This window comes from Leptodactylus fuscus, chromosome 6 (genome assembly GCF_031893055.1).
Source record: "Leptodactylus fuscus isolate aLepFus1 chromosome 6, aLepFus1.hap2, whole genome shotgun sequence".
NCBI classification, from domain to species: Eukaryota; Metazoa; Chordata; class Amphibia; order Anura; family Leptodactylidae; genus Leptodactylus; species Leptodactylus fuscus.
In genome coordinates this window covers 20,421,109-20,439,452 of record NC_134270.1, presented here as the reverse complement: position 1 = coordinate 20,439,452, position 18,344 = coordinate 20,421,109, and the positions used below count along the sequence as shown (strand labels likewise).

Genomic DNA, 18,344 nt, shown 5'->3' with positions numbered 1-18,344 from the left:
AGGAACCTTCTCCTTCTGCTATGTTAATACTCAGTCCCAGTCTCCCACAAGATTGGCCGCTCCTCTCCTGATATTCTCTGTGCTGCTGGAGTCCCAGTTATTTTCAATGGGGTCCCTTGGGCTTGGTTGGTGTCCATTATTTTAGCGCTCCGTTACTAGATAGATACCCGGCACCACTGTGAACTAAGCGTTATTTGGGTGTTCCCCACTTTCCCTCATTACTTATGTCCTGTCTCCAGGTCCCCATCCCAGTGACGGAGTCTTTGGACCCCCTGACCATGCTAACTGATGATGCTGATATCGCAGCCTGGCAGAATGAAGGCCTGCCCGCTGACCGCATGTCCACGGAGAACGCCACTATCCTCACCAACTGCGAGAGATGGCCACTAATGGTAGACCCGCAACTACAGGGGATCAAGTGGATCAAGAACAAATATGGAGAAGATCTGCGAGTTATCCGGATTGGACAGAGAGGGTTTGTATTAGCAGATAATAATAATATGGCGGCCATCCATATAACTCTGAATTACGCCAGGGAAGTGTACCCACTAAAGTGCCAGTCAGGAGATGAGAAACTGGGAAAATGTTCAAAATCTTCCTGTACATTAACATGTGCTGTTGTTCTGCAGATACCTGGACACCCTGGAGAGGGCACTGTCAGCTGGGGATGTGGTGCTGATTGAGAACTTAGAGGAGAGCGTGGACCCCGTCCTGGGACCGTTACTGGGAAGAGAAACCATTAAGAAAGGAAGGTAAATCCCAGAACTGCGATGACTGTTAATATTAAGCATCACTGCGAGTCCTCGCCCCTACTGCAAGTTCACATGTCGTTTTTTGGTCAGGGTTTTGAGGCCGTAATCGCCTCAAACCCCTGACCAAAAAGACGGCTCCCATTGAAATCAATGGAAGCCGCTCAGGAGCGATTCGGCCTTGAGAAACTCCCTCCTCCGGACTAGGCCCATTCATTGGGCCTAATCCGAAACGGAGCGCGTGGCTGGATGCCGGTGCAGTGCAGTGGATTTCAGTCACGGCGACTTGGGTTTTGGATTGGAACCTGAGGCGGCTTCCGATCCAAAAAACGACGTGTGAACTTACCCTTAGTCACTACCCAATGTGTCTACCCCCTCTTTAATAACTCTTAGTATTAGAGTATTATTACCCTCATACCCTAAATCCACCACATATACCGACCTCAGCCAAGTCTGCATATTTTTTAATAGTCCAAAAAGAGAAGGCGGCTGCTGGGTCCATCTGCTCTCTCAAGACACCACCTGGTAGAACGTACTGAGTGAGCATACTCTTAGTATGCTTGTGACGAGTTTTAGTCCAGTGTCAGTTTCCTTTTAAGAAGCCCATACCTAATATGAGAGATAACCAGTCTGTCACTGCCTCCAGCATCTGCCACGTCCCACAGGCAGGAAGTGACACAGCCGACGTCCCATCATTTGCAGTGTGCCGTAGGACCGTTGTCAGGTTGATAACGCCAGAGCAAAGTGGCAGGAGGATCAGAGACACTTCCTTTAAATGGCACTTTTTAACACCTCAGCAGACAGAACCTAAAATGTGATAAAATATTTCCAAATCGCTGAAAGGAAAAAGCAGCGACAAGAGTCATTTAGAGGCTCATTAATAGGACGGGATGGTATATAATGCCATATCGTATAATAATGTAATGGCATCCAATCACTAACCTGTCAGCCGAAGTGAGGAGGAGGGACAAGAGCGACCGCTCAGTGCTAATTATGGGGGAAGAATGAGATTCAGGAAGGTTCACCTGTCATATAATATCCAGGATTGTCTCTGCCAGGAGTCACCTGTACAACGGGGAAAACTGCCCCATCATCTGCTACACCCGAAATCTGTCCCTCTATTATATCAGTCATATATGGAGGTAAATGCCTGACATGGCTGATAACAGAGAGAGATAGGTTGTATTCACCTGTCCTACAGTCGGCCTCTCCCCTCCTGACATGGCTGATAACAGATAGTAATAGATTGTATTCTCCTGTCCTACAGTCAGCCTCTCCCCTCCTGACATGGCTGATAACAGACAGTAATAGATTGTATTCACCTGTCCTACAGTCGGCCTCTCCTCTCCTGACATGGCTGATAACAGATAGTAATAGATTGTATTCCCCTGTCCTACAGTCGGCCTCTCCCCTCCTGACATGGCTGATAACAGATAGTAATAGATTGTATTCACCTGTCCTACAGTCAGCCTCTCCTCTCCTGACATGGCTGATAACAGATAGTAATAGATTGTATTCCCCTGTCCTACAGTCGGCCTCTCCCCTCCTGACATGGCTGATAACAGATAGTAATAGATTGTATTCACCTGTCCTACAGTCGGCCTCTCCTCTCCTGACATGGCTGATAACAGATAGTAATAGATTGTATTCTCCTCTCCTACAGTCGGCCTCTCCCCTCCTGACATGGCTGATAACAGATAGTAATAGATTGTATTCACCTGTCCTACAGTCAGCCTCTCCTCTCCTGACATGGCTGATAACAGATAGTAATAGATTGTATTCACCTGTCCTACAGTCAGCCTCTCCTCTCCTGACATGGCTGATAACAGATAGGAATAGATTGTATTCTCCTGTCCTACAGTCAGCCTCTCCCCTCCTGACATGGCTGATAACAGATAGTAATAGATTGTATTCACCTGTCCTACAGTCGGCCTCTCCTCTCCTGACATGGCTGATAACAGATAGTAATAGATTGTACTCACCTGTCCTACAGTCGCCCTCTCCTCTCCTGACATGGCTGATAACAGATAGTAATAGATTGTATTCACCTGTCCTACAGTCGGCCTCTCCTCTCCTGACATGGCTGATAACAGATAGTAATAGATTGTATTCACCTGTCCTACACTCCTCTGCTACGGATGTTTGTCCAGTTTTTGGTGTATATTAGCCCCTCCTTAGTCACTGACAGCTCGCACAGATCTTAGATATTGCAGCACAGAGTCTTTTATAACATTTCCGGACTCCCCCTTATATAGCGGTTTTGCTCCCTTTCCGTCAGGCTGGGGGTGCGTGTGTCTCTCTTATAGTGCGGTATGATGTGATGGTGCCAGAAGGGCTGTGAGCACCGGTGCAGACATGTGCGGCAGGAGATAAGCGGCGGCCCTGCGCTCGGTTGGCTGCGGACACAGCGCACAATAAACGCTCTTCATTTCCTTTTATGTTTTCCTTCCATAAACGCCGTGTTCTCTCGCTGAATCCTTTCTGGCTCCCGATGCCGTGAAAACCATTTCCTTGGCAGCAGAAGAGACAATGACGTTCTCAGCGGCAGGCAGCTGCGCGTGGGAGCGACAGGCCCCTACACATTAGAAACTACCCGCAGGCTCTCCCATCAGTAATGTGACACTACTGCACTGCCATAGCGTGCACAAGACATGCGAGTATACACCCAGCAGTCACAATATCTCTCATCATCACATCCTGAGTGACGTCACACCTTATGCTCTAGTCACAACCAGAGCAAAACTAAACATTTAAGATGTGTTACTTTGTGTTTCACTTCCTCATCAAGATGAAGAAGTTTGTCAGTGACTGGGAATATATGGGATGGCCCCACCCACTCTCCATGCCCCTCCCATTTTGAAAAAAGGGGTGTGGTCAGTGCATAAACGCCACTTGTATCTAAGTCACAAATGATTTTAAATGGTTGCAAATGTCCAATTTGTTCCTGTTACCACCAAAAACTAATGTGACAATAAGGATGAATTCCCCCCCCCCCCCCCCTTCCCCCATGTCGTCTAATAGAAAGTTGCAGAAGTCTCCGCGTCCGTCTCTTCGGCTGACCTTGCCCCTCACCTCTTTTCCAGGTACATTAAGATTGGGGACAAGGAGTGCGAGTACAGTCCCAATTTCCGCCTCATTCTTCACACAAAACTCGCCAACCCGCATTACCAGCCAGAGATGCAGGCACAGTGCACCCTCATCAACTTCACGGTCACCCGAGACGGACTGGAAGACCAGCTGCTGGCCGCAGTAGTGAGCATGGAGCGTCCCGACCTGGAGGAGCTGAAGGTACTGACAGTGATGTCACCCGACCTCCATGTGCAGGTCCGCTCAGGCAGATGATATGTTTAGCCAGACATTGCGTTATCATCTCTACGTATGTATTCTTTTCACCTATCCTCTCGGCCGGACTTGTCTACATATGGATATCACAACGGGAATCAGATTTTCAGGACAACATGATTTTGCAACATTCTGTCACAATGTGTTATATTATATATGTGGCCCTCCAGTGGTTTTGATGTGAATTGCAGCTTGTCATGATTTTCTATTCAAGGTCAGGCCCCATGTAGCAGGCTGCAGTACAAAAGCGCAGTGAGGGAGTGTGTACACGCTCTGGACGGTCGTTCAGAGTGAGCAGCGTAAAAAACAGATCCCATAGACTTCAATGGGTGCCGGCATACACGTGTATCACATTGAAAGCAATAGGTTAAAAAAGCCTCTCATTGATTTCAATGGGGAGCGCGCGTATGCCGGCACCCATTCAAGTCAATGGGATGTGTTTTTACGCCACTCATTCTGGACGAGTTTTCCGTTCAGAATGAGCGAGCGTAAACTCTGTGTGCCGGCTCCCTGAGACAGACTGCAGCGGCAATGCACAGCGCTTTTCACAGAAAGTCCGCAGAGTTTTCCTCTATGGACTTTCTGCTTCCATTATCCCTATAGGGAAACCACTGGCGCTTCTGTAGGTATAAAAGACATACTGCGATTTCCAAAACCGCAATGTTTTTGGGAAATTGCAGAAAAATCTGCGCGGTGGACACGCTACAATGTATGCATTGGATTTGCTAGAGTCCCATCTACTTTGCAGTTTTTGCTATGTGGGGTCCCAGGACTTACACACCCATCACCTAGTTATAGTATAGGTCGGTGGGAGTCTGTCACCTGGCTTCTCACAGATCAGCTCACAACTGCTGCAACCTCTTCCCTGTTCTGATGATGTCACGTTCACCAGTCACATGATGGTACAGTAGCAGCTCAGTCCCATTCAGGGTAATGGGGTTGAATTGCAATACCAAGCACAGCTCAGAGCACAAGGACATGCTGTGGGTCAGGCCTTCAGCCCAACAAAATTCACCAGTTTTCTGGTATACATGAAATCTAGGCCTGCTTGGTATTCAGTGTAGACAATGCAGCGCTCACCTGAACCTGCAACCCCTTCAGCCAGCTGATCCCAGGTGATGGACCCCCACCAGTCACACCTCTCCAAAGGACAAGCCATCAATGTGTCAGTGCCGTATAACTAATTATTATTAGAAATTGGGATCTATAAGCAAATCTGTAAATTATACAGGACAAAGCCGGGGGGCCACTTTAAGGCCCTGAGTCCCAGGAGCCATCATCCCGACTCATGACGCTACTTCGCATAGGAATAGCAAAGATCTAGCCTGGCAATGGGACTCCCGATCCTACACCAGGGTGCCAGGGCAGCCTCTACGGCTCTGCTACATCTCTGCTGTTCACCTTTAAAATATTTAGACTAAGACAAAAAAAACTACTCCTCACAGAGTGGGTCCTTTCTAACGAATTCACTGGGGGTGGGGGGTGATGAAGATTACGCCGCTCATCTGAGACAGTCTGAGTAACTGCAGCACTCGGCTAATTTTCCTTTGTGAGAAAAGTTTCTTATCTGCGGTAATCAGGAGCTCAGGAGGGAAGATAAATGGGAATTATTTCTTCTCTTTTTTTTATTTTTTTATTTCAATACAAACACATCCAGAAGGACGCGGCTGCAATCAGCCCAGGAAGATGTTCAGATTAGGACTCGCATCCGCAGCCGGGAGAGGCGCACTTCTTAACGCTCTTGATTTTTATCGCATTTCTTTGTTCTTCTCCTTCTCTGAAGTGAAGTTTCAGGAAGCGGAGACGCCGTACTAAAACCTTGCAAGGTGTTGTGTGCCTGCGGAGGCGCCGTCATACATGATGTGACCTTTATGGGGCGCCGTTGCTCCTGCAGTAATAAAGGCTGTTTGACATTCAGTGTGCATTGGGCCGAGGCTGCACCAAAAGCATACATTTTTCTTAAAGGGACACGGTCATTAGGAAGTTTGATACTGAAGTTTTTGTTCCATTGTAGTTTTCATATTAACCACTAGATGTCAGCACAGTACACTCAAGAACCAAGAACATCTTGCTTTACAGTTTGCTGTGAAGACTGAATGTCCCACCTGATTCCATAATAAGGGTTATAGTAACAGAGCGGTCGCGGTTTTACTGCCGGAGCCCAGATAGACGTTCACGAATTCTTTTTTTCCTTTTTCTCCCTATAAACTAAGATTTTTCTTTCTTTTTTTTTCAAGTCAAATTTAACCAAGCAGCAGAACGGCTTCAAGATCACCCTGAAGACCCTGGAAGACAATCTGCTGTCTCGCCTTTCATCTGCCTCCGGAAATTTCCTTGGGGACATAGAACTGGTGGAGAACCTCGAAATCACCAAGAAAACGGCGGCTGAAATTGAAGAGAAGGTGAGTTGCCCCTGCCATGATATCCTGTGCTGCAGTATAGGTGAGGATTCATCGTGTGGGCGCTGCGGCCTGTACGCTCTCATAAAACTTCTAAGAATTTCTTTTGTTTCTTAAGGTACAAGAAGCCAAAGTGACTGAAGCGAAGCTGAATGAAGCTCGGGAGCACTATCGTCCTGCCGCCGCCCGCGCCTCGCTTCTCTACTTCATAATGAACGACCTCAACAAGATTCACCCCATGTACCAGTTCTCTCTGAAGGTCAGAGCCTCATCAATGTTAGGCTTATGGGGGAATCCTGACCAGAAAATCTGATCCAGTCAGGAGACTGACACTCCTTGGACCATTTAGATCGGTAATGGCGGGAGTCCCTGTCCGCCCACAGTCTCACTGTCCCATACTGTACATAGTATAGGACAGTGCAGGGACTCACAGCATTATGCATCACTAGACGGGAAATCCGGATTGTACACAGACCAGATCTTCCAGTCCGGATTTCCCCATGTGTGAGGGACCTTATAAAGCGCTGATCACGGCCGAGTACTTATCAGTCCGTGCTGTATAATACCGTCCATACTGCTGTACTGACTGCACAGTGTCCGAACTGGGGGCTGCACACGTATGTGATCCACTGACACCAGTGAAAAGAACCCCGAGACGGGGGTGGGAAACGCTCTAGTGTCACATACATCACCTGACACCATAGAGTCTATTCATTCTCTGCTATGGCATCAGGTTATGTGCACTAATATGGCCACATAACGTATAGCTGAAGAGGAAAGCTTGGACATGAGGCAGGGGGCTAGCTGGACGAGGACCACCCAATGTGTATTGAATAGACAACCTCTGTTTGTAGGAAGGAGTCAGTGTAGGAGTAGTGTCAGAAATAACATGGTCCTGTCACAGCTCTGGATCTCAGGATCCTTGCAAGTGACATGAGGAGATCTCCACCCCGGGGTCTGACACTACAAGAAGGGGGTGTGCACATAGCAAAAATCAGAATGAAGCCACCCTGCCTCATATACCACCTAATCCTGAACTGCAGGGACCTTATTCCCCATTCAGTCTCCATAGCCATCCCACTGACTACTAGAATAGGACAGACCCGCTGGCTGTATTCACACTGAGTAACGCTGGCGTTTTTTACTCAGTGTGAATACAGCCTTATACCTTTGACCAGCTGAAACCCTGGACTGGAATGGCTGATAACACAGAACAATAGTCAAGTTTCAGCAAATGTTTCTCTACTTTTCACGTGTTGAAACCTCTTGTGTAGTTGGTTTTGCCCTCTACTGTATGCAGGGGCATAGCTATAGGGGGTGCAGCGGTAGCTAATGCTACTGAGCCCTGCACATAAATATACCACTATTCTAATGGAACAAAGTAGGTGGGGGCCCCATTACAGATTTTACATAGGGGCCCAAAAGCTTCAAGCCACACCTCTGCCCCTACTGGTCCTAATCACACACTGCATGATGATAAAAGTAATAATTCTTGTCTTTTCCTAGGCGTTCAGCGTAGTTTTCCAGCAGGCGGTCCAGAAGGCTCCGGCAGACGAGGTCCTGAAGCAACGCGTGACCAACCTCATCGACAGCATCACCTTCTCCGTCTTCCAGTACACGACCAGGGGCCTCTTTGAGTGTGACAAGCTGACGTACACTGCACAGGTCGCCTTCCAGGTAACTCACTGGCATCAGAGCAGTCTGTTCCAGTCATTAGTCCAGCACTGAACCTTCTAATCATCTGGAACGTTCCCAAACCTTCCCTTCTATTGTCCCATTCAGATCCTGCTGATGAGTAAGGAGATCAATATGACAGAGTTAGACTTCCTTCTGAGGTATCCGGCCCAGCCTGGACTGACAAGCCCTGTGGATTTTCTCTCCAACCAGTCCTGGGGTGGCATCAAGGTAGGTGCATTACTGACACATGGCGCCCCCTACTGGTGAGTCATTTACCAGGACTATATGCGTTCTGTCATCTCTTCTCTCAAGGACATTTAGTCTGGGACAATACAGGCACGTGAATGATTTGATGACTTTATTTCCAGAAAGAGGAGATGCCCCCGGGGCTTGGTGATGAAGCTGGAGGCATTTTATATAGCAGTGCTATGGTACCATAGTCAGTGTAACACTTTCCTGCACAGCAGTGGGTTATTACCCATTCATCCCATGTATCATCACATATGGCGGCACATGCAGATGTCTTGCTCTTGATGCCAGACTCTTGTACCCTATTACTGAAGATTTACCCATGAGATGCTGGATTACTACAATGGTCGTCTATGTCCCTCCGGACTAGGGGCCTGTGTGCAGCTGCTATACGTCCTGTAGTTATTCTACACATCATGTCCCGAAAGGTGACAGCTCATGTATCAAGGTGCAAGAACAAACAAAATGGCGGCAGCTCTGGGTAGAGAAAGGTTAAAGCATTGAACAAGCTGAAATCGCTCTGCATCTTATTAATACCCGGAGCAGCCTCCCCGGTGTGTGCAGGTCCTGCCTGGTTATATATAATACCAGTTACAGGTATTGTGTTCTGCAGCCGCTCTGCACCCTGACACTACCTGGAGCAGCCTCCCCGGTGTGTGCAGGTCCTGCCTATTATATATAATACCAGTTATAGGTATTATTCTGCAGCCGCTCTGCACCCTTACACTATACAGAGCAGCCTCCCCGGTGTGTGCAGGTCGTGCCTATTATATATAATACCAGTTACAGGTAATACTCTGCAGCCACTCTGTACCCTTACACTATACAGAGCAGCCTCCCCGGTGTGTGCAGGTCCTGCCTATTATATATAATACCAGTTACAGGTATTATTCTGCAGCCGCTCTACACCCTTACATTATACAGAGCAGCCTCCCTGGTGTGTGCAGGTCCTGCCTATTATATATAATACCAGTTACAGGTATTGTGCTCTGCAGCCGCTCTGCACCCTTACACTATACAGAGCAGCCCCCCGGTGTGTGCAGGTCCTGCCTATTATATATAATACCAGTTACAGGTATTACTCTGCAGCCTCTCTACACCCTTACACTATACAGAGCAGCCTCCCCGGTGTGTGCAGGTCCTGCCTATTACATATAATACCAGTTACAGGTATTGTGCTCTGCAGCCGCTCTGCACCCTTACACTATACAGAGCAGCCCCCCGGTGTGTGCAGGCCCTGCCTATTATATATAATACCAGTTACAGGTAATACTCTGCAGCCGCTCTGCACCCTTACACTATACAGAGCAGCCTCCCTGGTGTGTGCAGGTCCTGCCTATTATATATAATACCAGTTACAGGTATTATTCTGCAGCCGCTCTGCACCCTTACACTATACAGAGCAGCCCCCCGGTGTGTGCAGGTCCTGCCTATTATATATAATACCAGTTACAGGTATTACTCTGCAGACGCTCTGCACCCTTACACTATACAGAGCAGCCTCCCCGGTGTGTGCAGGTCCTGCCTGGTTATATATAATACCAGTTACAGGTATTGTGTTCGGCAGACGCTCTGCACCCTTACAGTATACAGAGCGGCCTCCCCGGTGTGTGCAGGTCCTGCCTATTATATATAATACCAGTTACAGGTATTGTGTTCTGCAGCCGCTCTGCACCCTTACACTATACAGAGCAGCCCCCCGGTGTGTGCAGGTCCTGCCTATTATACATAATACCAGTTACAGGTAATACTCTGCAGACGCTCTGCACCCTTACACTATACAGAGCAGCCTCCCCGGTGTGTGCAGGTCCTGCCTATTATATATAATACTAGTTACAGGTAATACTCTGCAGCCGCTCTGCACCCTTACACTATACAGAGCAGCCCCCCGGTGTGTGCAGGTCCTACCTATTATATATAATACTAGTTACAGGTAATACTCTGCAGCCGCTCTGCACCCTTACACTATACAGAGCGGCCTCCCCGGTGTGTGCAGGTCCTGCCTATTATATATAATACTAGTTACAGGTATTGTGTTCTGCAGCCGCTCTGCACCCTTACACTATACAGAGCAGCCCCCCGGTGTGTGCAGGTCCTACCTATTATATATAATACCAGTTACAGGTATTGTGTTCTGCAGCCGCTCTGCACCCTTACACTATACAGAGCAGCCTCCCTGGTGTGTGCAGGTCCTGCCTGATTATACACTGTACACAAGTGAATGGCAATTAACCTAATTAAAGGTTTCTAGCACTTCATTAAAGGTGTATTGTATGCAGGAATTATCTTATCTAACACAGTGTGAGTGCACATACAGCACATGACATCAGTGCTCACCATCTTGGCACTGCCACCTGCAGTACAACTACAGTACTGACACCCACCCAGCTCTCTCAATGTCCAGAGCGGGGAATGTACATCGCAGGAGTCCGGGACTGACCTCTTATACTCGTTTCTGGAGAAGCGTCTTGCTCTGTCCCATTTTCTTCTCACTTTAGGGCTGTTTAGGAGTCTTTCAGACAGTAGAGAGAACCATGAACTACTCTGTGCTGGATATTGAAGAGTTAAATAGACCCCTTCCCCCCCCATCTCCTTGCTTGCCCCTCCGGAGGTGCCCACTCTCCCATCTCTTGTCTGCCCTCCAAGAGTTATTGTGCATGAAGCAGATCCAGCGCTGGCTCACAGCTGCAGCCTTCGTTTCTGTAGAATCGCCTGTGGCAGGAGAGTCTGATAAAAGCGCAGCCGTCCTCTGTGTTTAATGGTGGCCCCCGCCGCCATCGCACCGAAACAAAGCCGAATGCTAGGACTGCATTACTTATACCTACATCTTTTCCATCACTTCTTTCTTATCGTTTTTTATAGCCCTAAGTCATATGATTTCTATAGATTACAGATACTGGGGGTGGCTGCTAATGGCCTCTTTACATGGCTGACAGCGCCTGTCATCCAGCTTCCTGTACTGTGACACACTTACATTACCCATGCGTCATTCGTCATAATAACCGGTCTTTTTAAGTGTCAGTCTGTACTGTAGTTCTTGCATTCTATTCATATATGATTACAGCTATAGGTTGTACTGCAAAGTAAGATGTGACCAGTAGGTGGTGCTGTATCAGTGGCTGCAGAAGTAAAATGGCCGTGACATCTCTTCTTCTCTTCTAAAGGCTCTCTCCTCCATGGACGAATTCCGCAGCTTAGATCGAGACATAGAGGGGTCGGCCAAGCGGTGGAAGAAGTTTGTAGAGTCTGAATGTCCGGAGAAGGAAAAGTTCCCCCAAGAATGGAAGAACAAGACCGCCCTCCAAAGACTGTGCATGATGCGAGCGTTACGTCCCGACCGGATGACGTACGCTGTCAGGTGAGAACATGTAATATACGGCACGCCGTGGTATTGACGTGTCATCTACAACACAACAAACCCTGAGGCTGCGGCCTCCACGTGGCGCAAATAACAAAACCAAAGCCGCAGCATTGTACAGTTTCTGCCATGTGTTGGCGCCACAGTTTTTCCCACAGTGGTTTTTATGCTGCGGCCTGTTACATGGGGCTTTAGACTAAGAGTGTGTTCAGACCTTGGTTTTATATCTGATGGCACATATCCAAGGCTCAGATTTCGGCACAAGAGGATCATCCCCGTTGTCAGTCAGTGGCGCCAATCCGTGACGGGCCACTTAGGCCACAGCACTAACAATTTCCAGTCCATGTGCAGCTCATTCAGGAGATGGATTTTATTTAGAATTCTTTCACAAGACCTGGGATTGTTCATGTATTTCAGTGACCCCCGACAGACTATGTTATAGCGCCCCCCTGAGCTCTCTATACACGTAATATACAGAGTAATTAGTCTGGAGAGACAGACTCATCCGCGCTGCAGCTGAGCCGAGGAGCCGGCGGCCGCAGGAAAGGAAGTGTTCCAAGTGTGCAGCTGACTGCCGAGGAGATAGAGAGCACGCTCCATACAAATCTGCATCTCCAGAGAGGCCGCCCCATCCTCAGCACAGCTGTACACAAAGTACGGCTGCTCCATTCACTCCCAGATCTGCCCCGGCCTTCCTTCACGTTTCATAACTCTTACTGAATTCATTTGTCTTTCCTCTGATCACGTTGCGTTACTTGACATAAAGTTATATAATGCTTTTCTGCTGCTTCGCTGCCGGTCCTCACATGTCACCCTGGTGTTTGTACAGACGGCCCCCTGACTACAAGATCTTACTAATCACATTATGATCACTGTTTCTTTTCTCTTCTAGGGATTTTGTAGAGGAAAAATTGGGCAGTAAATATGTTGTAGGTAGATCACTTGACTTTGCCACATCCTATGAGGAGTCTGGGCCGAGTACACCGATGTTCTTCATCTTATCTCCTGGTGTAGACCCTCTGAAAGATGTTGAGAAACAAGGTAACTGACATCACTATACTAGCAGAATAGTGAGCGCAGCTCTGGAGTATAATACAGGATGTAACTCAGGATCAGTACAGGATAAGTAATGTAATGTATGTACACAGTGACTGTACCAGCAGAATAGTGAGCGCAGCTCTGGAGTATAATACAGGATAAGTAATGTAATGTATGTACACAGTGACTGTACCATCAGAATAGTGAGCGCAGCTCTGGGGTATAATACAGGATGTAACTCAGGATCAGTACAGGATAAGTAATGTAATGTATGTACACAGTGACTGTACCAGCAGAATACTGAGCGCAGCTCTGGAGTATAATACAGAATATAAGTAATGTAATGTATGCACAGAGTCTGTTTCTATATGTAAATATTTTTTTGCGCAGGAAGAAAACTTGGCTACACATTTGACAATCAGAACCTCCATAACGTGTCTCTAGGGCAGGGACAGGAGGTTGTAGCTGAGCAGGCGCTGGATTTAGCGGCCCGGGAAGGACACTGGGTCATCCTTCAGGTATGGAGCTGCTCTTCAGTTTATTCCTTGGTTCTTTGAAGGCATTGAGAGAGGGAATGCTGCCCTTGGTGCGGACTCTCTGATTTTCCGTCATATCCTAATTCCATCAACATCTGTGACTCTAGAAACAAGCTCTTAGCAGTCGTAGGCTCGGCTGTCATTATTCAGAAGTCCTATGATGTTTGGCCAAGTGTCAGTTCTGTGTCCCAGCTGCTCTCCAAGCCCAGATGTTACATGAAGCCTCCAGTATGTGGATTACATGGACATGATCTGCGCCTGTTGCTCTCCGGCCGCCCATTCCTATAATGTAGCTATTGCCTGCCCAGGGCGCCTGCTGTATCATGGGTGGTCCCTGGAGTGACAAGTCTGGGGAGGAGGGGGGAGCTCTGTCATATTGTCCCTATATAACTCTCACTTACTTTACTAATTCCACCAAATGTAATCCTCAGGTTCATCATGGCCGCCATTAGATTCCATAATTCAGGTCTGGAATGACTTTTGATCCTTTAACTCTTTCCAGTCGCTCAGGGCGGCCGGTAACAGAAGACGTAACCTATATCCTATATTTCTCATTTGCAGAGCCGTCGGCCTCCATTAGCTAAAATGCCACTTGAGTTGTGTTTGAGGCCGGTTAATTTAATCCTGGAGTCTCTTCATTTTCATCCATTGTTGCTTCGCTGCCCTATAGTCAGGCTGTAAATTGAGGAGCGGAGACTGCTGGAGGGTCGGGGTGATGAATGGCGGGTATTTCACCCCCTAAGATGGGTACAGTCCGGGAGTTTATATAATAAGCATCCTATGGAGAGGAGAAAGGCTGAAGGGAGCCATTATTTAGCAGGATCTGCCCTGGTGACTGCACCCTCCCCCCTTTACTGGCTGTGTATTAGATAGCCAATTATAAGGATTGATGAAGGAAGTGCCACAGTCTAAATCTATGGGAACACTTCAGTAACTTATAAGTCCTGTGCTTTACTGTTATTGCACCAGTTGTGATGAATTGTTCCTCTAGTCACATCCAGAGCTGCTTTCACCATTTTACTGGGAGCCCTTGGAAACTTACTAATCAATAGACACACAGGTCTCGTACCTACGGTTCAGCTCCATTGTCACATCTGCTCTATATGACACATGACATCACATTCATGGGTCACAAAGCCTGTTTGTAGTGCAATCCCAATTTAGTGGATGAGGCTGAGCTGCAATATCAACCACAGCCACTGCGCAGTGGATGGCGCTGTGCTTGGAATTCAATAAAGCTCTGGCAGTGCTGATCTGAATGCTCCGCATTGTGGGGCTTTTGGACCCCTACAGAACTGATATTGATGACCTGTCCTAAGTGTATGCCATATCTATATACCCCTTTAATCTAGTCACCAACATACTATATGTAATTATTTCCATGTCAATGGTGCCCATAGCCTCTAGGTGATGTAGATTCCAGTATAGAAGGTTTTGTCTGTATGAGTCGTGCATTGCAGACAGTCAGATATGTCAGTAGAAAAATGGGGAATAAAATCTGAGCACATCTTCCATCCATGGACCCATCTATGACCCATCTCATCTCCATTATCCATTACAGAACATTCATCTGGTGGCCAAGTGGCTGAGCACCCTGGAGAAGAAGCTGGAACATCACAGTGAAGGCAGCCACCCGAACTTCCGTGTATTCATCAGTGCTGAGCCGGCCGGGTCTCCCGAGGGTCACATCATTCCTCAGGGGATCCTCGAAAACTCTATAAAAATCACCAACGAGCCTCCGACCGGCATGCACGCCAACCTGCACAAGGCATTGGATAACTTCAACCAGGTAACATCTGCTAACCCATGACCAGTGCCCGAGTCTATCTTATAGCTTCAGTAATCGGTAGAAGACATATGTATAAGTGACAGCCGGACCAGGACCCCCTCCCCATTTACCTCTTTGCTTACATGCACAGGACACTCTGGAGATGTGCGCACGTGAGTCAGAGTTCAAAAGCATCCTGTTCGCCCTGTGTTACTTCCACGCCGTGGTGGCCGAGCGGAGGAAGTTCGGACCTCAGGGCTGGAACCGCTCCTATCCCTTTAACACCGGAGACCTCACAATTTCAGTCAATGTATTGTATAACTATCTGGAGGCCAATGCCAAGGTAAGACACAACGCCTGGCTATCGGTCATAAACTATATGCAGGGAGTATAGACCTGGACACTCACTGTTGTTCAGAATTTTTCATGGGGTCCCTAATTATTGTTATATCAGGAAACTGTACAGGGGCTGGGGTACACAAAGCACTTCTCAGAAGGTAAATCGCCGGAGCAGGGAATGCTGGGAGATTTCTGCTCTGGAGTGTAAGCAGAAGAAATCACACAGTATATTTACACAGCAAGTCAGTGGTTTACGGAGCTTAGCTCAACATATAAGGATGAAGACCTGTCGCTTGTAAAGTCCGGACTGACCTCTAGATGGCGTCTTGCTTCTGCATGCACATCGGCTTACTGTACGCCACCAGCAAAATGAAAGCTGCAAATTCTGAAGTGACAGCAGAACAGGTGCAGAGAGCGTAGGGCTGTCCGTCAGTAAAACTTTATGGTGATAGGATGATCTTTTATTCATTGATGTGATCTGTAACATACGGGCAGTGAGATTGGAAGCTGGGAGCGGTAGTTCCACTACAAATAAATGCTCTAAGTATAAGGCTACACACGGCCGATGAATACGTGGACGCCGGAGCCTGTATCTTCCTGCCAGGCAGCTGTGCGAGCCGCTTAGCTCACTGACTCTTTGTTCCCCGAATTCGGCTGCCAAATGACGCAGAAGTCAGTGCCGAGCCCTTGCCACACAAATGCGCCCCGTTGTCTGACTGGCGGCTGCTCTGTGTCCTTTACGCCCTATTTACTTTGTGTTTCAGGTCCCCTATGACGACCTGCGTTATCTGTTTGGCGAGATCATGTACGGAGGTCACATTACGGATGACTGGGACCGGCGGCTCTGCAGGACGTATCTGGAAGAGTTCATAAAGCCTGAAATGATGGAAGGAGAGCTGCTTCTGGCCCCCGGCTTTCCTCTACCCGGAAATATGGATTACAATGGTTACCATCAGGTACTGATTTAGAGGGTGGCGGTGACTACATAGTCAGGACCTCCACGGTCGGACTAGGCATGGATGAATACAGTGAGTGTGGTAGAAGATGTCCATTGCCTCTGTATTCACAGAATGATCCTGTTTCTCATTCCAGTATATCGACGACGTCCTCCCAGCGGAGTCTCCATATTTGTACGGCCTGCACCCCAATGCAGAGATCGGCTTCCTGACTCAGACATCGGAGAAGTTGTTCCGCACCGTGCTAGAGATGCAGCCTCGTGACAGCAGCATGGGCGAAGGTGGAGGGGTCACCCGGGAGGAGAAGGTACATACACGTTAAGGAAAGTAGTTCAGGCTACTATAGGGCAACCATTCTGGATGTAAAACCAGAGGTAACGGATAGGCTACCAAACAGATAATATCAGACTAGGCATTGATGAGATTTTTCCCTTATTTCATATCAGACGGCTGAACTCACGATGTGACTCGGTGAAGAGTAATGATCGGGGCCTGACGCTTCGCATACACTGTCCTTGTTCATACTATACAGCAGCCTTATCTGTAGGCCTGTCATACGTCTGAGGGTCCCCTAATCTGTCTTACCCTGACACACATCACCATGAGCCACAGCATACGAGAGCCCTCACCTTCCAGAATCCTTCACTGCGGCTCTGAGCCTTGTTACATCACATTGTTCCAGACCTGCATCAGTCTGTCACTCGGTCCTAATGATCACATTCTGTTCATTGTATAGGATCTATGGATGTCATCCCCTGCTATATAAGCTGATATACAATGTGATAGAATATCAGTCAGTAATATAACACGGCGTATACGGCCCAGGCTATAAATGTCTCTCCTCTGAGGCCGGTAATGCTCAGACCTGCCCTGGGACTGAAGCATTGTGTGCATTAATGTATTGTTATGCAGTTACCATCCCATGGTGCTCTGTAACCCCTCACAATACTCAGGATCAATGCACGCGAAGACATTTATTAGGACGAGCCGTTCCCCAGCTGCAACGTGTTACGTTACCAGAGAGACGCGCTGAATTATTGAGCGCCTCCGATAAACTCACACCGGGTTTGTTTGTATTAGCGGATGGCAATATCATCTCTGTAAGTTAAGAAGCTGCGGCTGGAAATCTCAGGACGTTATTAAAAAAGGAATAGAGTTGCATCCTGATCATGTCGGAGCCATGAGGTTGTCAGAGCCCGCTCGCTCTGGGAGAATGAATCTCTGTTTATGGCTAATGGATCTTATTGTGTGCAGTAATAGGGCTGTGAGGCTGGACTGGTACGTGAAGGCCAGCCATGGATTGCAGAGTCCGTTCCTCCCAGAGCCACCACCGGATGTTACAGCACAGCGTGAACCAGTCGTGATAACACACAATGTGCCCTTCGTCAACAGGTCAAAGCCACGCTGGACGAAATCCTCGAGAAACTCCCGGAGGAATTTAATATCACAGAACTGATGGCAAAGGCGGAGGAGAGGACGCCGTACGTTGTGGTCGCCTTCCAGGAGTGTGAGAGGATGAACATGCTGACTAGTGAGATCAAACGGTCCCTAAAGGAGCTGGACTTAGGGCTGAAGGTAAAAATAGGCTCAGGTGTCGCTCCACACAATGTGGTGGTACTTCACAGTACAGGGGATGGCTGTATAGTCTTCTGGGCTCTGTGGAACAATATGGATATGTTCATACAGCAGAATCTGCCTCAGATATTGAAGCCGATTCTGTCTCCCATTGTATTAAATGAGAACCAGACACTGAAAAATTAAGTCCGTGGCTCAGGACTTCCCATTCATCCGGACCTGATCAGTATTATAAAGCATGGCACCGCAGCAGCATTACCTATAAGTACGTCTCCAAACACACACAAGGGCTCTTCAATGAGACCCTTTAGCCTCCTGTGTTGGGACCCCAGAACATATGTGATATGCCCAGTGTACC

The 18,344-nt window shown here is 48.0% G+C and overlaps 1 protein-coding gene across 1 annotated transcript in view; it reads left to right on the top strand.

Annotated features, from left to right (window-relative positions):
• Positions 1–18,344, top strand: part of DNAH9 (dynein axonemal heavy chain 9) — a 123,661-nt gene that overhangs the window by 100,394 nt on the left and 4,923 nt on the right. Inside the window, exons 52-66 of the mRNA XM_075279483.1 lie at positions 240–475; positions 630–752; positions 3,833–4,037; positions 6,329–6,493; positions 6,609–6,749; positions 7,997–8,167; positions 8,273–8,395; positions 11,581–11,774; positions 12,667–12,815; positions 13,203–13,330; positions 14,910–15,137; positions 15,268–15,459; positions 16,220–16,411; positions 16,548–16,718; positions 17,804–17,986. Coding sequence (XP_075135584.1) covers positions 240–475; positions 630–752; positions 3,833–4,037; positions 6,329–6,493; positions 6,609–6,749; positions 7,997–8,167; positions 8,273–8,395; positions 11,581–11,774; positions 12,667–12,815; positions 13,203–13,330; positions 14,910–15,137; positions 15,268–15,459; positions 16,220–16,411; positions 16,548–16,718; positions 17,804–17,986 — 2,601 coding nt within the window. The remainder of the gene's footprint in view (positions 1–239; positions 476–629; positions 753–3,832; positions 4,038–6,328; positions 6,494–6,608; positions 6,750–7,996; positions 8,168–8,272; positions 8,396–11,580; positions 11,775–12,666; positions 12,816–13,202; positions 13,331–14,909; positions 15,138–15,267; positions 15,460–16,219; positions 16,412–16,547; positions 16,719–17,803; positions 17,987–18,344) is intronic.